The sequence below is a fragment of the Globicephala melas genome, chromosome 20 (assembly GCF_963455315.2).
Source record: "Globicephala melas chromosome 20, mGloMel1.2, whole genome shotgun sequence".
NCBI classification, from domain to species: Eukaryota; Metazoa; Chordata; class Mammalia; order Artiodactyla; family Delphinidae; genus Globicephala; species Globicephala melas.
In genome coordinates, this window is record NC_083333.1 from 49,535,467 (window position 1) to 49,557,482 (window position 22,016).

Consider the following 22,016-nt stretch of genomic DNA (forward strand, 5'->3'; position numbering starts at 1 on the left):
ATAGTTTATTTACAATGTTATGTGTTTCAGGTGTACAGCAAAGTGATTCTGTTTTGTGTGTGTATATATATATTCTTTTTCAGATTCTTTTCCATTATAGGTTATTACAAGATATTGTAATATAGTTCCCTGTGCTATACAGCAGGTCCTTGTTGTTTATCTATTTTATATATAGTAGCATGTATACGTTAATCCCAAACTCCTGATTTATTCCCCTGCCCCTGCCCCTCAGTCCTGAAAGGGTTCCTTTTCTAAGAAAAATGAATAAACTACCTGGTGAAGGCACAAGATCCTTTTCATCCTGGAAGTTTAGGTACAAGGTCTCCCCTCCTAAACATCCCCTACCCCATTACCATAAAGCAAAGTTTCTGGAACTGATACACAGTTCATTCTAAAATATTTGTTGAGTGAGTTAAGTCCTGCCAATCAACAAGGCTCTGCCTTTATACACAAAATTTCCAATCAGCTCATCTATTCATTCCCTCATTCTAAAATGTGTAAGCTCAAACAGTAAGAAGAAATACGAGAATCAGTATAGTAAAGAAAAAGACTCAAAGTAATTCTAAAGGAAAAAAAGTTACAGGACATTAAACAAGGGGTTGCTATTTAAAAAAAAAAAAGCTTAGAAATTAAAAAAACATGAGAAACAAATATTAAGACTTTAAGAAAAGGGCTAGAAGCTGAGGAATCCCCTCAGGAAAAAAAGATGGAAAATGAAAGAAAATACAGAAGTTCAACATCTGAATTCATTCTAGAGGTTCTGCAGAGAATGGGGGAAAAAAATGGAGATATTTTCCAAGAAAAGAGAAACTTCCCAGTGACGGGACAAAAAAGACTTCAAATTGAACCAGCCTTCCTCAAAAGTTCAGTACAAGGACTGAATAAAAGACCACTACGTATACACATATTCTTGCAAAATTTCAACATTCTAAGCTAAAGACCCTAAAAGTTTGAGAGACTGATAGAGAAGGAAATGTAATCTTTGCAAACTACTTGGCCTTGCATTAATAAATAGATAGACAGTCTTAATGAATATAACGGTAAAATGAATATAATGGTTGGTTGACTTTCACCTTTAAAAAAACACTGTAACCGATTCACTTTGCTTTACACCTGAAACTAACACAACATTGTAAACTAATACTCCAATAAAAATTTTTTAAAAACCCACTATAGATAAAAATGCAAAAAGCTTGTGGGACAGATAATAAATATAATCAGAACAATACAGAAAGTAAAGGGAGACCTGAAAAAAACCCTATTTCTGCCCCAAAGTATGTCATACATACTGTGGACAAAGGCGGCAAACCACAGAACAGAGGAAGGTATCTGTAGCACATGTAACTAATACAAAATTGATAGCCAGAATATACAAAGAATAATTAGGAGGAAAAGAAAAGAAAAAAAAATGGACTAAAAATGATATCCGAGGCACATATAATTAATATAAGATTAATAACCAGAATATGAAAAGAATAAATCAGGAAAAAAAAGAAACGAAAATAGACTAAAACATATGATATACAGGCCTGTAAACACTTTTAGTGATGCTTAACCTCACTAGAAATCTAAAACACAGTAAGACAATAACAGGCCATTCTGCATGCAGCAGATTAACCAAATTAAAAGTCTCATAATACCAAGTACTGAGGAAAATGTAGAACAGCTATTCCCATACTCTGCTGGTTGATGAGGGTGTAAACTAGTATAGTTTGGAGAGTAACTTGGCAACAACCCTTCATGTTGAATATCGACATACCCCGTGGCCCAACAATTCCACTTTTTGCTGTATTCCCTAGAGGAATTCTTATATATATAAGTACACAAGGAAATGTGTACAAAAAAGTTTACTGCTACATCCTTTGTGAAAAATTGAAAATAACCAACATGTCCATCTCAAGAGAGTACATAAATTATGGCATATTCATAACAAAGAAATACTAGAGAGCAAGTAAAATGAATTGACTAGAGCTACATGAATAAAAACATGTATAGAAATGATAAATACCAAATTCAGGACAGTGGAAGGAAAAATGGAGGAAGAAAAATAGTACACAGGGGTTCTAACTGTATGTAAAATTCTTAAGTTTGTTGATGGATAAATGTTATTATTTTCTCCACTTTTCTGTGACTAAAATATTTCATAATAAAGAGTTCCCCTGAGGAAAAAACACAGTAAAGAAATTATGCAAAATTAATACTCAAATACTCAAAGGATTTATTATTGTAAATCCTACCCTGAAACCATTCTGGAGTCCTACTATTAAGAACCTACATCATTTCCACCCTTAAATTATAATAGTGACTATTAAAAAAAATACATACTCTGTAACTGATGTTACACTTTCCTGTCCAAAAGGTCCAACTGGATCATCCTTGAATTTATCACTTGGAAGTTGAGGTGGTAAAAACTCTAAATCTTTTTTCTTTGGGACCTTGTAATACTTCCAGGCTATATTAGCTTCATCTTCTTCCAAGTTTACTGCTGTACCAACATATATTGTAGGTTCTACAGCTTCCTGGAATTGAGCTGGGAAAGACTGGGATAAACTGTCTATCCTATCTTCAATTGGTTTAGAAGGAACCAAGGGATCCGGTGTTGGCATTTGATAAAAATGTTGACTTTGAGGAGTTGAAGGTGTTTTAGTCACTCCTTCATCAACCACATCACATGGGTGAGGACTAAGTGGGGGTGGTTGAGGTGAATTTGCCATTTCAGTGCCATGCATCTGAGGAGTCTTTGCTACATCATTAGTTCGGATGTTTGAAAATCTCACTTGACTGTCTGGAGCAGAGATCACAAGTCTTTGGCTGGCTGAATCTGTGTCCATGCCAACATCATCGCTAACAGATACACGATGGTGAAAAGGAGTCAAGGGGCGTTTTTGTGGTTTTTCACTCTTTTCTTGCTTTTCATTGGTCTTGTGCTTCGGAAGTACTTGTTGTTGCTGACTTAAAGTTGGTGCCTGTCCTTGTTGTCCAGGATTTCTTGGTTTGAGATTTTTGTGCCTGAAAGGTTAAAAGAAAGGTTTATTTATAGTATAACTATTATATCAGAGTGTACAAGTTAACGGCATTAGAAATTTTGGATGTCATTTGTTTTTCACACATAATTCTAAAAGTAAAATTATTTGAATTTACATAGAAAAAAAAATACTTTGTTCAGTGGCCTAAAACTAAGAGCATGCAGAAAGCTTCATAAAAGCCAATCTCTCATCCTCATTTAACATGTGAACAGATAGCCAAAGATGACCTGCCTTACATAATCTAAATATCTTAGTATCTGAATACAGAGATAAGATTCTAGTTATTTTAATAGAAAAAGGTACAAAATGTCCTCAAATTTATTCATTTATGAATGTACCTGATATTTTACCATTAGTAATTGTTATAAATCAATGTCAACAGCTTGGCTGAGCTCAGTCATCATCTACAATCCTACAGCAACCAGCTAGGAAACTTACTCTACTGGACTGAAGTTAGATCAATCAAGATTGTAGTTATATCCATCTGGATAGTTCTGGAATTGACTGGTTGATGCCCCATACCATACCTACCTTCCTTCTCCCAAGGCTTACCAATACAGAAAGAATAAGCTGACTGGAAAGGAAAAAGAAAAGGAAGTACCTAAAAGAATTTATTCCTCATGATGTGAAGCAATTCTAAATTGAAGAATTTAAAACTATATACCTTAAAATCTAATAATTTTATTCAAAGTTTAAGATTTCTTTCAGTGCAGTAAAAATACTGTGCACTTGGAGATTTCCAAACTCAACTGATATTAATGTTTATAAAATATTTTTTAAGTAAAAAACTAGAAAAAAAATTTGTAGGGATTTGGAGTTAAAGCATTAAGTATTCATTAGGTTTTTTTTGTTTGTTTTCTTTTTACAATATACTTTATTAATTGTTTTGTTATATCAGAGGTAACTTGAAAGACTATTAAAAAGCAGTGGCAGGCACTTTTTCAAAGAACCCTCTCTACTGAGGGAACATGCTGAGACACCCTTTTGTACAGAGCCTGGGACCTCTTATTGTACAGGAGGGGAAAAAAAGCATGAAAGTTATCAAAGAAAACTGCAGTTATGTCAAAAGGACACAGGAGAAATCCATCATTACTCTGACACCAAAACCAAAGACATCATAAGAAAAGGAAATCAATATTCCTTAAGAAAACAGATGTAAATCATTAACAAAATGAGCAAATGAGTAATATATAAACTGAGAATACATCATAACCAAATGGAATTTGTCCCACGAATGTAAGGTGTAACATTCACAAGAAAAAAACCAATATTATTCATCACGTAACAGAATAAAACAAAACCATATGATTATCTCAATAAATATAGAAAAACATGACAAAATTCAACACCTATTCATATAAAAAGATGCAGCAAGCAAGTATTAGAACTTAGTCCAATGAAGGACGTCTATGAAAAACTACAACTAACATCATACTTAATGATGGAAGACTAAATATTTTCTCCCAAAGACTGGGAACAAAGCAAGAATATTAACTCTCAACATTTCTTTTCAACAATTTTATTGAAAGTTTTAGCCAATGCAATAAGTCAAGGAAAAAAAAAAGAGATCAGAGATTTCAAAAGAAGAAGAAAAACTGTCTTTATTCATAGTAAACATGATTAGAACTTTACAATGACGGCATCAGGCTGATCCCCACCTTCTTAGTTTTAACATTATTAAAAGTGGGATAACCAGGCATATGTCTCTTCTGATGTGACACCATACAAAGCAACACAGCACTGCCTATGTAGTATTCTCGCCAAAAATATTAAACCTGAACCTAATTAAGCCTCTAGATCAGCAGTGTCCAAAATAACTTTCTGTGATGACAGAAATGTCCTATATGTGGTTACTGAGAACTAGAAATGTGACTTGTGCAATGGAGGGGCTAAATTTTTATTTAAATCCAGTTACTTTGAATTTAAATAGCCACAGCGACTTCCCTGGTGGTCCAGTGGTTAAGACTCCATGCTTCCACTGCAGGGGGCATGAGTTCGATCCCTGGTCCAGGAACTAAGATCCTGCATGCCGAGTGGTGTAGCCAAGTAAATAAATAAATTTAAATAGTCACTAGTGGTTACAAACATAGCTAGTATTAGGGGACATGGCTCTAGAGCTACCTTCCATTTACAGAAATGCAAGGGATAAAAGAAGTTAAATGACACCAGAAGAACAAGTTAAAATACATGACAAATTGAGAAAATCCATAATGTGGGACATTCTATAGAACAACTGACCTAGTTTCTCCAACCGAGTCAATGTCATGAAAGGAGGAAGAGGATTAAAAGAGAGACCTCGAAAACTTAACAATCAAATGTCTACTCCTTATTTGATTCCTAGTCAAACCAACCAACTACAAAAAGATATTTCTGAGACATATCTGTAGAAGGTATCAGATGATACCAATAAAATACTGTTCCTTTTACCAGGTGTGATAATGGAATTATAGCTACATAAGAAAATATTAACATTTTTTAGAGTTGCATACTGAAGTAGGAGTGAAATGACGGTATTTAAGATTTGCTTTAAAAATCTTCAGCAAGAGGGATTCCCTGGTGGCGCAGTGGTTGAGAGTCCACCTGCCGATGCAGGGGACGCGGGTTGGTGCCCCGGTCCGGGAGGATCCCACGTGCCGCGGAGCAGCTGGGCCCGTGAGCCATGGCCGCTGAGACTGTGCTCTGCAACGGGAGAGGCCGCAACAGTGAGAGGCCCGCGTACCGCAAAAAAAAAAAAAAAAAAGTCTTCGGCAAGAGTGCAGCACAGGTGACTGGCCAAATAAAGCATTATACCTCGACAGTATCATGGAGTACTATGAACTTAAAAGAAAAAAGAGAGTGGAACTATATGTGCTAATAAAGAAAGATACCCAGGATAACTGTTTTTCAAAAAAAGCACGTTGAAGAACAGTATACAAAGCATGATTCCATTTGTGGAAAAGAAAACAGGCAGGCAGATCTACATACATGCATAACAGGGAGAACTTGTTATTTTAAGTTTTATATTCGTGTGCATTATTTAAATTTTTTAAATAGCATTTTAAAAAATTTAATAAAGTTATTGGTCATTAAAAAAACAAACAGTAGGTTCTATCCAATGTAAGAATAACCCCTTCCCTAACCAACCCCTCTTCGAATATTTTCAATGACAAGGACCACATTACCTTATGAGGAAATGCAGCTCCTCCAGTTGTTAGAAAATAATATATTGACTAGAAACTTGTCTTTTCTATATCAGACATTTATATATATGTGTGTATGTATATTTTTTCCCCTATATCCAGACATTAGTCCTATTTTGAACTCTATTTCTAAAGCTGTGCTGTCCAAGAATGGTATCCAAAGTCACATGTGGCTAACTAGGAACTCAAAACGTGGAGAGTACAAATTGAGATGTGCTGTAAGTGTAAAATATCCACCAATTTTTAAAGGCATTTATGAAGGAAAGAATGTCAACTATCTCTTCTAATCTGTTTCTTTTTTTAAGGTTATCTTATGACATATAGTTTTTTCTTTTTTTAATTTATTCTTGGCTGCGTTGGGTCTTTGTTGCTGTGTGCGGGCTTTCTCTAGTTGCGGCAACTGGGGGCTACTCTTCAGTGCGGTGCACAGGCTTCTCATCGCGGTGGCTTCTCTTGTTGCGGAGCACAGGCTCTAGGTATGTGGGCTTCAGTAGTTGGGGCACGTGGGCTCAGTAGTCGTGGCTCACGGGCTCTAGAGCATAGGCTCGGTAGTTGTGGCGCATGGGCTTAGGTGCTCCCTGGCATGTGGGATCTTCCTGGACCAAAGCTTGAACCCGTGTCCCCTGCGTTTTTGGCAGGCAGATTCTTAACCACTGCGTCACCAGGGAAGTCCTCTAATCTGCTTTTTGCTTTGGAAAATATAGTTGATTTCTATAAAAGTATTTTATTCATGTTAATTTGTACTGGCTTTTGTTATTCTTTAAATAAACTAAGCACTGCTTTAAAATTTCCCTGAAATGATATAAATAGACGTGACCCACATAAATAAAAGCATGTTTGGATACCCTATAATTTTTAAGAGTGTAAATGAGCTTTGAAACCGAAAGTTTAAGAATTCATCAAGTTATGCAAGGCACTAAGGAGAAAAACAATCTCCAATAATCGGAGGTGAGCTACCTGGTTACATTCCAAGTATACAAGGGATGTGAAAAGTAAACAGCCATACATTCCTTTGTCCTTCCATAAGGAAAAGAAACTATTAATCTGGGCTATATACGAATAGCAATGGCTCTCCAAAACTTTGGTAACATTAAATCATAGTTCCTTTCTTCTATATAGACCTTCTTCTAAAAGCTAGTCTTCTTTAGAGACAACTGAATTTCATATTACAAGTCAACCAAGTTGGAGAATCTTTCTAAAAAAGAAGTTGTCCTGAAAGTATCAGAGTGATTCCTTTAATTATTTTTCCTATTAGTTGAAGTTCCTAGTATTTTAGTGTTAATATCTAAAATTTATTGTATTGCTTTCTACTTATACAGCTTGCTAAGTGCTGATTTTCTTATGAACATTCCACGAGACCAAAGCCTAATATCCATAAATGTGCAGTTTTTAATCTCACTAACAACTGAAAAATGCCAATTAGAACAATTTTATGCTTTTCACTTACTATAATGGGAAAAAAATAATTTTAAGGACAGTTCTCAGATCAGTGAAAGCGTAAGAAAAACCAGCACTCTTATATGCAAGAAGTGGGAGTGAAACTGGTAGAAGCTTTCTGAAGTCACAAGCAAAGTATTTAAATAGCCCCCTTGCCCACAACTCTCTATCACATCACCCACCTAATTTTATTTCCTTCTTAGCACTCACCACTCTTAAATTTTAAAAAGGATTAAGAATTTTTTTTGAAAACTAATTATCTGCCCCACTCCCCTTAGCACGCAGGCTTCACAACAGCAGGAGCCTTGTTCACTAATGTATCCTGAGCCTTGGACATCATCTATCACAGAGTGTCAAAAAAAAATCTACTAAATAACTAATAGTCACAAAAGTATTATTTTTTAAAAAGTAAACAAAACCAAAAAAACCTTTGGAAACAACCTATTTGTCCATCAAACCCAGAATGATTAAATACACTATGGTACTTCCATTCAGTGGAATGCCAAGAATTTTTTTTAAAACAGTAAAGCAGATCCACAAGTAACTAGAATGGAGAGATCTAAGACACATGAAGTGAAAAAATAAACTGCCAAATACATCTGTATTATGTTCATGTGTTGGGAGGAAAAACACATATACATACAATATTACAGAGAAAAGCATGAAAGGATAATACCTAATTGGCAAGTAGTTACTTCTAGGGAGAGAGAGTAGGATTTGGAAAGAGAGTGGTCAAGCAGTACTTCAGCCTTATTTGTATAATTTAAATTTCTTAAAATCACATATATATCATGCAAACTGCTTATATTTATGCAATTTTTTTTTCAAATCAATTTCTAAGAGAAGGGTCCAGTCCTATCTTTCACACAGAGTAAATGTACTACAATCATTTATCAAAAAACAAAACAGAGGAAAATGAGGTAACGGAGAAAGCAGTAACAGCAGGGGAGCTTCAATCACTTCTATGGCTGAAAGGACAATAAGATGAAGTAGTCTCATCAGATCACAGAAGCTTGGGATGGTGCTACAACCACAGCAGGAACTGCCCAATGGTAACTGGGACCACAGAAGAAGGGGCTGTTAACGGGACACAGAGCTGCTGCTGAAGTTGGCTCGAAAAAGGGGTGGGGAAATACCCTGGCTTCTTTCCTCCTCTCATCAACCAATCTTCTCTTAGTGCCTCCAACTAGGCAACTCCAAAAAGCAAGTGAGCCTAATCAAATCATCACACTGACATCTTAAAATCATACAATATCATTTGTCAGTTATATCGCAATAAAACTGGGGGTGAAAACCAAAAAACACATGTTAAAAGCAAGGGAGCCTAGGAATTCTAACTCCCTGCAAAACAGAACAGAGCAGGGAAAATGTAGGGATAGATTTGAGAACAGACTGGCTGACTAGTACAGTCAGTTATCAATGTATGTGCTACCTCCTATATTCTATACCAGGAGAGGATACACATAATAGGGTGGCTCCAAGTCTGTTTCAAGCCTTACTTATGAACTAAAGAAGAGAACCAGATTTGGGGCGGAGAGGCAGGGGTACAGGAGGAATCTACAATATGCAGTAGTAAAAAAAAAAAAAAAAAAGTGAATGAAAAATATAAAAAAGTAAATGATTAGAAACACTGTATTTACTAGAAGGGTAAATTTACCAAAGCTAGTCGAACATATAGATTATAGGAAATTTCATCATATCAAAGCTCTAAATACCTAGGAGGAATTTCTGGAATTAGGAAAGAAAGTATGTTTTTAAAAATAAAAGTTCGGCTTAGAGCAAGAATTAAAACTTACGTTTACCAACATGCATTTTGAGTGTCTTCCTCTACAACTCTTCTAGACAAACAGACTTAAAACCCAAATCTTTCAAAAAGAATAAAGCAATGCCTAGGTTAGAAACTAAAAAAGAAGAGCTGCTTGATAAAAATGCCAATACAGTGAAAGAAAAATCTAATTTCATTTAAGCATTCTATTGGTCTTAGACCAGGGATTGGCAAACTTTTTTTGGTAAAGGACCAGATGGTAAACATTTTAGACTCTGGGGGGCCATACAGTCTGTCTTGTAACCACTCAACTCTGTAAAAGCAGCCAGTTAATATGTGTATGAACAGATGTGGCTCTGTCCCAATAAATTCTTATTTATGGACACTAAAATTTGAATTTCACATAACTTTCGCAAAATATTTTCCTTTCATTTTTTTCAAATATTTACAACTGTAAAAATCGTTTCAGCTCACACACCATACAAAACAGGTGAGCCAAATGTGGTCAACAGATTGTAGTTTGCCAACAGCCCCTGGTCTTAGTCAAATAATGCATTGAAGCCCTGCATTTCAAGACTAAGTTTGGGACTTCCCTGGTGGTGCAGTGGTTACGAATCTGCCTGCCAATGCAGGGGACACGGGTTCCAGCCCTGGTCCGGGAAGATCCCACATGCCGCGGAGCAACTAATCCCATGTGCAACAACTACTGAGCCTGCACTCTAGAGCCCGCGAGCCACAATTACTGAGCCCGCATGCCCAGAGCCCATGCTCCGCAACGAGAAGCCACCGCAATGAGAAGCCCATGCGCTGCAGCGAAGAGTAGCCCCTGCTCGCTGCCAACTAGAGAAAAACCCACGCACAGCAACGAAGACCCAACGCGGCCAAAAAAAAAGACTAAGTTTGGTTTTTTTTCCCCTCAAGGTGAGTGTGGTTTTTACTACTTTAAACTGTTAAACAGGAGCTAATCTATCCATATTTTTATTCCAATCTCTCTTGTCAACAACAGAGGCAAGTTTTTAACAAGGTTGCCAGACTTTAAAAAATTGTACAGTCTTTAATCCAAAGAATCTATATAAAAGAAAACTTAATCTATGCAAAAACACATCAGAACACTTGAGAGTCTGTCACTGCACTCAATCAAACAGAGCTAACGTAAGAAAAACCTTAGCCCTAACCTACAAGCACTCCATCCCTTTGGCTCACGGCCATGACAAGAAGGGGTGGCCAACTGTGCATTTGTAAGCCATGGTTAGGGATGTCAATGCCATTATTTATTTACTTGACTGCAAAAACATATGATCTATCTTTAATCTGTAGAATAAAATAATAAACGCTAGGCAACATAATCTTTATGCCTGTGATAAACAAATCTCATCAAAATCCCCAACATATAAAATAAATATCATTGCCTAAAAAATTCCAAGTACATCCATTCTTCTACCGACCTTTCAACCAACACAGTCTATTAGAAAGCCTGTATTTTTACATAACAGCTTTGGTCCCTTGTAGAATCTTATTTTCTGAATCTTAGTTCAGCATTTCACCTACAGCTTGCCCAAAGGGATGTTACAAGAAACTGCTGCGCAAAACCCAATATTGTATTTACTATAAAAAAAGACTGAGAAAAATTTTACCTCAGTATATCATATATCATCTTTTCTATGAGAACGCTTGGGAGAAATTTCTCAAGCACAGTGCCATTTATGAACACTTTTCTCAAGAGACTTGTGTTCCTCTTACCTTATAGATGCTATATATTCCATAATTCAGTATAAAATTCTTTTATTTGGCTATGAATCCAAGCTTTCACAGTCCAGCTCTGGTAACTGTATAAGAACCTACACATTTGTATGTCCTTCTACAATCAGCTCCGTATTACTGAATTTTTATTTTCCTCATATTTTTTTCTTTTGGAAAAAATCCTAACCGTGTTTACGTACGGTATCTCAAACAAAGTGGGGCCTAAGTATGCAACAGCATAAGAAACTACCACACATACATGTATATACCGACATCAACCAAACGGAAAAGAAAAAAAAATCTACCTCAAACAGCTGCAATTTGTTCTTTGTGTAGCTTCAACAAAATCCCAGGATGCTACTTTATCGGCTGTCTCTTCTTCACATAGACCACCTGATGAAGCCGAATACTTCCTCCTAAGATTTGAAATTATAAAACTCTTTAGAATTCATAAAATTTTTTGTAACCCTGAATTAAGCATTGAAGTTGAATTTTTAAAAATCCATTTTTTCAATTAAAATCGTATGAGTAACAGTTTATACTTTAAATATCTACAAGTAACTACCAACATGCAATTTTTAAACTTGAAGATGAAAATACATACTTGTTCTGTGCTCTGTTCAAATTACATTCTTGCCAAACTCTATCCACCACATGATTTGCTAATTTTCTGGGTATTTTCCCACCATGATGGCTAGTACTATCAGAGCTGAAGCCATCAGATACTGAAGAAAATGTGATCCATTTCTGGGCAGACTGAGGATCAACTGAAAACAAAAAAGAACAGGCTGTAGGAGAATAAAGGTAGGTTTAAAATAACATTATTTTGTTTCTGTTTTTTTTAATTTCTGATATAACTTGCCCTGGTAAGACAGACAGCTGGATAGATAGCTTACCAGTAGCTATCTGGTAAGCCTACTTATATTTTGAGGCAAAAAAGCATGTCACTTTATTTAAAATACAGAAAGCAAAAAAAAAAATTTGAACAGGGAATGGGAACTGGATGATAGTGTTATATCAATGTTAATTTCCTGACTTGGAAGATTAAATGGTAGTCATATAGGAAAGCGTACTTAATTTTGGGAAACAGACTGAGCACTTAGGGGTGATGGGGCATCATCCCATGATGGGGCATCATGTCTGCAGCTTTTTCTCAAATGGTTCAGAAAAAGATCAGTTATAAGGAATGTATGCATAGACAGAGGGTGATGGAGCAAATGTTAGCAGTTTGGGAATCTGAATGAGAAGAATTCCTTGCACTGTACTTACAAACACTTCAGTAAGTTTGAAATTATTCCAAAATAATTATTTTTTAAGTGTTTACTATATTCAAGATAACAGATTTATCACTAGAGCTAATGAAACAAACTAGTACAATACCTGTTTGAACTTCCTCAGGAGATGTAGGTGGTGTAAGAGTAACTGAAGACATAGCAGGATCTCTTGTGGAAGCAGGCACTTGGTGGACACCCAAGCAAGAAGCTGAACAGTGAGAGGATCCCACAGAGCTAGGAGTAGGAATGTCTGACTGAGGGACTAGAACAAAGCATGCTGGGTAGATCATTCGGACACCAGCTAAAAGGAAAAAAAAAAAAAGGATAAGAAAATCAATTACTATTGTGACTGTAGTGGGATTAGTTTCACTCAAAAGTGCAATAACGGAAAAGTAGATATAATATGATCACACTTGTTAAAATAAAAATACATTTAATGTACTTTTATAAATGTACTCTTTCTGGCATAAGGTTTTTCTTGAACAAGCCACAAGAGCCTGGTAGTAGTGGTTACCTTTAGTGACAGACAGAGACTTAGAAGAAAGCAGCTTTCTCTTTTTGCTTTTGGATTTTCTAACCATGAATGTGTATTTCTTTTTTAAAAAAAAGATCTTTATTTGCAAACTTGACCAAGTTTATTTTAAAACTTTAACAAAGGTAACTGGCACTAGAAATACGGACCACTTTCTGTTTTCTTCTTTATATGCCTCTATTTAAAAAGCCAAATATATGTCTGTGTTTTGTTTTTGTTTTTGACACAACTACTCTGGTAATAAATTTACTGAAATTGAATACTGATATTTCTTTTATTACCTTATTAAAAATAAGGTAATCTCATATATAACATTTACCATATGAATCCATTAAATACAGTGTTGCAAATTCTTATCTGCTCAACCAATTATCTGTTCACCCATACATTCCCCACACCTCCCATGTCTCTCTAAGGTGGAGTATACATCTTCACCTCATTGTTAAGCTGGGCTGTGCAACTTGCTCTGGAATGTAAGCGCATGTGATAGATGCCACAACCCAATAGGAACTTCAGATGTACTTGCAGGATCAATGCAGCCTCTCCTACTTTATGTCCTCTGCCTTGTCTCTGGCATGTCTCAAATATAGTTTACCTTGTTAACCTAGGTCCCTAAGTAAGAAGATAAATATAATAAAGCCAACCTAGTGCTGACCTGGACAAAGCAAATCAAAGCCACAAGTCCTTTTGGTATACATTTTCTGTCTTTTATCAGAGGCAACAGCTTTACCAAATGTTAAAATACTGCAACACACACGCTGTCAACTTTCCAACCTCCAAATATTATTCATTCATAATTATTTTCTTCCCACCTTTAGCATTTTTCCCTCTAGGTGGAATATATTTCCCTGCCCTAATGACTTTGGTTTGGCCATATGACTAGTTTTACCTAATGGAGCGTGAACAGATGCAACATACATCATATCCCTAGCAGAAGCTTTAAATACACTTATATGGTTAGGCTCAGTCCCTATTGAATAATAGGGACTCTGTTCTTGTAAGAATAGTATGTCCCAGATACTGGGGTACTCTTTGAACCTAGGCTGAAGGATGAGAAGACACAAGGAGCCAAACCACAACCAAACTGCAGTCCTTATGTACTGTAAGCAGGAAATAAGGAAGAAATAAATGTTTGCTGTTAAAAGCCACTAAGATATCAGAGTTATTATTATTCAGCAAAATCTAACTAATACATACAGTCACGTATTTCCCCCCTTAGGATTAAATACTCGGAATCCCTACCAACAAGAACTTCTACTGCAGCTAAAGAATCATCTTCCCAATCCATATCTTCCTGTTTTTCTTCAGACATCTCCTTCAAACAAGATGAGACAGGATAGAACTGTTTCCATTCACCAATCAATTTTTTTGTAGCTGAATCGGACATCTTGAATGCCTGTCCTGTGAGAGTGCCATTTAGTCCAAATGGGCTTAAGATAACTAGAAACCCAAAACAGATATCAAGTAAGTACCTAAAGATGATTATACCAAATAAGATGACACTGAACAGTACGGCAAGTAATTATGCAATTCAAAAAAAGGAAGAAAAAGAAATCCATAATGATCAATTCCAGAAAATATCAATTTATTGTACTTCATTATTTTGAAGATAAAGTACAACACTGAGTTTATTATAAAAAACTTAAAATTTTGTCTACCTAAAAATCTCAGATGGACAGAATTCCTACATAAACTGGGAATACTTGTATATCCTTCAACTTCTCTTGACTTTCCCCTAAGGAAAAGCAATTTGAGGAAAAATAATGTGTGTGTGTGTGTGTGTAAATAAATCTAAGTACTTATTATATGCTGCCATGTAAATTTTTAAAGAGCAAATACTAGGCTTAGAATTAAAACAAGAACATACTGCCAGTTCTTAAAAACAAATCATCAATCTTATAAAATATTTCCTCTAGAGTTCAACCACTTTCACAGTAAGAATTATATCAAAAGTTCTGTGTACCTATGTTAAAAATGACTTATGTGACCTGAAACACAAGGTAACTCTGAAAATATAAACATGCACACCACCTAGAGGCTATTTAAAGAAACACTTTAAATTACGCTAACATTCATGTACAAGAAATTTTTTAAATATTTGTATTAAAAAACATTTCATTGACTTAATACTCAAATGGGAAAGAAGTAAACTACATCAGAATCATCATTAGGCTAAAGATCGGGGAAATCTCATTAATCGCTACCAACTTCAGTAAGAATTTTTTCTTGAAACAACAATAAAAGATCAAATAACTAAGCCAATAAAATAATCTACCTTGAAATGGGCTATTAGACTGTTGAGCAAGGGTGATATGTTCTTCACTAAGAAGATATACAGGTTGATGTTGGTTAATTTCCACACTGGTACAAACATTGCTGTCTCCATGCAAGAAAAAGGTGAAAGAGCAGGACAAGTGTTCACTAATAAAGAAGAAAAAGTTATATTTTAGTAATGATTTATAGCCAAAAAAAAGTCAAGTTGCTTTTCTTTTTTACGAAGTTATACCACAAAAATGTACATTCTCTTTAACCCAGAAATTCCATCTCATCATCTAAAGGGAAAAAAAAACCCAAAAACCACAGATATGAGCAAAGATTTAGCTATAAGAAATGTTCTTCACAGTACTGCTTATAATAGAAAGAGCTGCAAAGAAAGGAACCAGTTAAACAAGTTAGGTACACCCACACATACAATTATGATATAGCCACCAAAATAAATAAAGGTGGGGGAGTGGGTTTAATGGAAAAGGCAGGCTTATAGTCTCAATTTTTTTTAAAGAAAAAAAGAAAGGTTACTTTGGTGAAAAAAAATCTAGGTGTACAATAGAATTAAAGATGACCTAATTTTTTTGTTTGTTTTCCCCTCTATATAAAAACATTAACTACAGATATATTTTCTCATTTTAGTATTTCTGAAATTGGGCTGAATTCAATTAACCAAGCATTTAATGTACTGCGCCCCCCATCCCCAATGAATAGTTTTTTTAAAGCAACGATGGGTCTTACAACTGAAGGCATCCTAGAATCAAAGTTATATGCAAGGGCTTCCCTGGTGGCGCAGTGGTTGAGAGTTCGCCTGCCGATGCAGGGGACATGGGTTTGTGCCCCGGTCCGGGAAGATCCCACATGCCGCAGAGCGGCTGGGCCCGTGAGCCATGGCAGCTGAGCCTGCACGTCTGGAGCCTGTGCTCCACAACGGGAGAGGCCACAACAGTGAGAGGCCCATGTACCGCAAAAAAAAAAAAAAAAATATAACTAATAAAACAAATCTTTCATGGTAAAGAGTCAGGAGACACTGTCTAAAGTTCATCAATCAAGGCCTAGAGGTATAAGCATCTCTGGAATTATGGCAGTAACCACCAGAAGAAGTAAACAAAAAATTAAAAAACAAAAATAAAAAACAAACAAAACCTGGTTACTTCCAGGGAACAGGACTAGAGTAATTAAGCAAGGATCTTTGCTTTTTCTAAATTTATGATACCATTCTGTACTACCTGAATCATTTTACTCTTAAATTTTAAAAATTTATGAATTCTATACATTAATTAGTGATTACTGTATTCTTCCCCATCCCAGTAGCTTTTGTTGCTTTAAAAAAAAAACTTATTTTCAGAATAATTTTGAATTTATAGAACAGTTACAAAGATAGTATAGAAAGTTCCCATATACCCTTCACCCGGTTTCCCCTAACATCTTACATAATCATGCTACATTTGTCAAACAAGTAATTAACATTGGCACATGACTACTATTAACTAACGCCAGCCTTTTATTTCTTCACCAGATTTTTCCACTTATGCCCTTTTTATGTTCCAGAGTCCAAACCAAGATACCACACTGCATTTAGCCAATTTTTTTGTTCCTGCCTTATTGAGATATAATTGATGATTATAGGAAATAAAATTATTTACATTATTTAATAAATAAATTAAGCTTGTTTCTTCTGATTAAAAAACTAAGTCTATTTGAATAACTACGGTTGAGTAATTACAGAAACTACAGACATCTGCTTTGATATAAGAGTACAGTTGACCCTTGAACAACACAGGGGGGTTAGGGGTGCCAACCCTCCCCATGCAATGGAATAACCCCATATAACCTAGTCCATCCTCCATATGCAAGGTTCTGAATCCACAGATTTGACCAACCATGGATCATGCAGTACTATACAGTATTTACTACTGAAAAAAATCTGCATATAAGTGAACCCATGCTGTTCAAGGGTCGACATATAAATCTAAAATAATCACCAAATCAAGATAAGAGACTTGTTAACGAATATACTTAGAAAACCATCCATCCAAAGACAGACCATTGCTAATGCTCATTTAAAATAAACTCAATTTTATTACTGCTTTTCAGCAGTGGCAAGGAACCTATACTACAAAATAGACAAAAGAAGAAAAAAAAAAGTAACCAAACGCAAACCTAACTCTAAATGCTTAAAACAAAACATACATGTCACCCTCCCCACCCACACACATTCAAAACAACTCTGCATTAAACTTAGTATTATATTCAGATATACTAAACCACCAAGTGAAGGCAAGTGTTATTCCTTTATTCAAAAGTATAAAATGCTTTATTCAAAAAGTATTTTATAGCAAAGCACACGACACTATGCTAAGCACATTTAGTTACAGTTATGGTAAGTGCTGTAACAAAAATCAGGTACAGGATACTAAGATACGGTCTTAACAAGACCTAGATAATGAAAATAAACTTTTAATTCCTAAGGGAGAAAGAATCACACTTGGGTAACGTCATAAAAGTTATCTCATTTCTTATGGTGCCTTACATCAGCCTACCCCCAATACCTATTACTTCGCCAATCTCATTTCTTACTAGTCTTCCTCTAATACTTACCCTTCTCCCTCAACTGACCTCTCTGCTGCTCCTTAAACACATCAGGCCTTTTTACCTACTGTTACTCCGTCTGGAACACTCTAAATAGCTATATTCACCTTCATCAGATTTTTGTTTAAAGACTTTCTAGGTGAGGTGCTCACTGATCACCCTACTTTAAATTGTCCCTCAATTCCTCTTCTGGGATTTGTTTTGGCTTAAAAAAATAATCACAATCTAACATATTATACAGTTTGTTTATTTCTTATAGTCACCAAGATTGTAAGTGCTATTGGAGGAGGAATCTGTTTCCTTTGTTCAATGTTGTATCCCCAGCATCTAGAATAGGTCCTTGGCACACAGTACTAAATACTGTAAAGTCCACATCTGAACCACCTATTATTTCTACCCAAACATACTCCTTTTCTTATCAAGTCTATATCTGTATATAGTTGTACAAGCCAGAAATATAAATCATCCCAAATTTTTCACTTTCCTGAAACTCCCTACGTTCAGCTAATTTATCACCAATTGCTAGTGATTCTAGTTCTTAAATAATTTATTATTTTTTGGGTTTTGCCTCTTTAAGGTCTGAGTAGCTGTTCAAATCTCTAATTTATCTTTCTTTACACCACTGCCAGATATCTAAAAATTAATTCTAATCATGTAACTGGGAGGCTCAAAATCAACAGCTCCCCAATGCCTTCAGGACTAAGTCAAAAAACCCCTAAAACCTTAGCACAGCCCTTTAGACCCTTCACGATCTGATCCTTGCCAAACTCTCTAGACAGATACTTAATCCACCAAGAACTACCCCTTTGTTTACCACAAATTTCTCTCCATTTCTTAATCATTCCTTAAGACTCCTTTAAGCATGATTTCTGTGCTCCCATAATATTCTATGCTTATAATAATATTTATCATAGAATTACTATTATTTACTAGTTTAACTCCCTGCCAGGTTATAAATTCCTTGATAAAAGGAATCATAACTTTAGTATCTGTGGAAGATAGAGTTATTGGTCCCAATTCTTCAACCCTCTCTCATTTTTTTAATCACTGTAGAAAAACAGAACATAACATGTACCACCTTAACCAATTTTAAGTGTACCAGTCAGTAGTGTTAAGTATATGCATACTGTTGTAAAACAGATCTTCAAAACTTTATCATCTTGCAAATCTGAAACTACACTCATTAAACAACACTTCCCCTTTCTACTCCCCCTGCACCAGCCCCTTAAAAGCACCATTCTACTTTCTGCTTCTATGAACTTGACTACTTTAGATACCTCGCATAAGTAGGATCATACAGTATGTCTTTTTGTGACTGGCTTATTTCACTTGGCATAATGTCCTCAAGGTTCATCCATGGTGTAGCACGTAACAGGATTTCTTTCCTTTTAAGGATGAATAATAATTCATTTTATGCATATAACACATTTTGCTTAGCCATCATCCATCAATGGATATTTGGGTTGGTTCTACCTCTTGGCTATTAGGAATAATGCTGCTATGAACATGGGTGTGCAAGTATCTCTTCAAAATCCTGCTTTCGATTCTTTTGGATACACATTCAGAAGTAGGATTGCTTCTTTTGGTTACACACTCAGAAGTAGTAGTAGGATCATATGGTAGTTTCGTTTTCAATTTTTGGAGGAACCTCCACATCATTTTCCATAGTGACTGCACCATTTTACAATCCCACTAACTGTGCACATGGGTTCCAATTTCTCTGCCCTCACTAACATTTGTTATTCTTTATTTTCGCCATAGTAGCCATCCTAACATATGTGAGGTGGTATCTCACTGTGGTTTGGATTTATATTTTTCTGATTAGTGATGCTGAACATCTTTCATATGCTTATTGGCCATTTGTATATGTCATGCTTTGAAGAAATATCTACTTAAGTCTTTTGTCCATTTTTAGATTGGGTTATTTGATATTTTGTGGAGTTGTAGGAGTTCTTTATAATGCTGGATATTAACACTTTATCAGATACATGACTTGCAAATATTCTCTCCCATTCCATAAACTGCCTTTTCCCTGTTGATTATGTCCTTTGACGCACAAAGGTATTTAGGCTTGATATAGTCCCACTTGTCTATTTTTGCTTCTGCTGCCTATGTTTTTGGTGTCATAACCACAAAATCATTGCCAAATCCAGTGACATGAAGCTTTTCCACTATGTTTTTTCCTAGCAGTTTTATAGTTATAGGTCTTACGTTTTTAATCCATTTTAAGTTATTTTTTGTATATAAGGGTCCAACTTCTTTCTTTTACATGTGGATACCCTGTTTTCCCAATACCATTTGTTGAAGAGAATATCCTTTCCCCATTGAGTGGTCCTGGCACCCTTGTCAAGATTATTTGAATACGTACACAAGAATTTACTTCTGAACTTTCTATTCTCTTCCACTGGTTTACATGTCTGTCTTTATGACAGTACCACACTGTTTTGATTACTGTAGCTTCGTCATGTTTTGTTCATCCCTCCCTTTATCCAGACTTTGTAGTCCCTCTTATCAGAAGTGAAATATACTTCCCCAGCCTTTGACTTAGGTTCACTTTGTGACTTGCTTTGGCCAAGCAGAAGCTTGAAATATGCTTATGCAATTTAGCTTGCCCTCTGGTGCTTCTTTAATTGCCATAAGAACATGCCTTGACTGGCTCACTGGTCTAAATAGGATGAGAATCATACAGAATACACTTCTACCCACACTATGGTTTATAGTGTGACTAGATTGGCTAACCCCTGGCTAACCTGTAGGTACATTAGTGAGAATACATAACTGTGGTTTTAAACCCCTATGTTTTGGGGTAGTTTGTTACACAGCAATAGCTGATACAGAAACTGGCACCAAAGGTGAGGGACTACCATGACAAAAACCTAAATATGTGGCATTAGTTTTGCAATCAGAGGACTGGTAGCAAGGAATATAAAACAGTGAGGAAAATGGTAACCCATGTTACGTAATGGATAAATACTTCATAAAACTGTTGCCTGAAATAATCTGGAACGCAGAAAACATACCTAAATGAACTTACAGAATTGGGGGAACACATCAAGTGAAAATGTAGTTTGACTGTTACTAGTTACACTAAAAGAAAGAGAAGAACTCAGAAAACAACTTGCTGGTTTGCAACCATAATTTAAGGAAATATAAACAGCCCAAAAACTGTAGGGCTGGAAAAAAAAAAGTTTCTCAACAAAGCGATGGTGTGGCCTATGTTATAACACAGCTCAAGAAAAACACTAAATCAAGAGTGTGACTCTCGTACCTTTTGTTAATACCAAACATTACTCTTGATACCAGTTGAAACATTAGAATTTTTAAAAATTACTCATAAGTCTCATACATTTATTTTCCTCAAAGAATGCACCTAAAGTAAACAAACATATATGCAACTAATCTCATTACTAAATGTGGGAATGCCTATGAAGCGATATTTGTGCTTTTCTTTCGAGTGTCTTCTGATAGAATTCTTCTGTAACTGTTAAGGTTGAGTTACAGAATGTATAAATACATAACAATTTCTAGATAGTATTTTTATCTTAGCAAACACTAGTGTTTAACTTTTGAGAGGGAAATGCCCATTATGTGTATTGACATAAAACAGGCAGAAATCAATTTTCAAAGCATCTCTCTCTAAACAGCAAAAAAGGATATGAGAATTTAAAAGACAACACGCTAGGGCTTCCCTGGTGGCGCAGTGGTTGAGGGTCCGCGGGTTCGTGCCCCGGTCTGGGAGGATCCCACATGCCGCGGAGCGGCTGAGCCCATGAGCCATGGCCACTGGGCCTGCGCATCCAGAGCCTGTGCTCTGCAGTGGGAGAGGTCACAGCAGTGGGAGGCCCGCATACCGCAAAACAAAAACAAAAACACAACACGCTAAAAAAGTTAAGAAAATTTCATATTAAACTGGTTAGAACGAATATATATTTTTTAACATTACAAGCTTTTTACATATTTTTCAGGTAACATTAAAAGACAAATTTCTTGGTGGGGCAAAATTTAAGAGTATAAAGGGAAATTACTAAAAATACTTTATGTCAAGGAAAACATTTATTAAGGAAATGACTCAAGCAATAATAATCGAAACACAGAGAAATTGTAATTTGATTAGTTTTAGGGATCAAGTAAGTATGCTCTCTATACAAATGATTATGACTGCTGTGTGCTTACTCAGTAACTCAACAGCAAATTCCCAAATCTAAA

The 22,016-nt window shown here is 35.7% G+C and overlaps 1 protein-coding gene across 1 annotated transcript in view; it reads right to left on the bottom strand.

Moving 5' to 3' along the window:
- The window catches only part of MED13 (mediator complex subunit 13), a 94,324-nt gene that overhangs the window by 53,110 nt on the left and 19,198 nt on the right, over positions 1-22,016 (bottom strand). Inside the window, exons 4-9 of the mRNA XM_030881804.2 lie at positions 15,229-15,374; positions 14,196-14,393; positions 12,528-12,722; positions 11,752-11,914; positions 11,453-11,563; positions 2,326-3,009 (exon numbers count right to left, since the gene is read on the bottom strand). Coding sequence (XP_030737664.1) covers positions 2,326-3,009; positions 11,453-11,563; positions 11,752-11,914; positions 12,528-12,722; positions 14,196-14,393; positions 15,229-15,374 — 1,497 coding nt within the window. The remainder of the gene's footprint in view (positions 1-2,325; positions 3,010-11,452; positions 11,564-11,751; positions 11,915-12,527; positions 12,723-14,195; positions 14,394-15,228; positions 15,375-22,016) is intronic.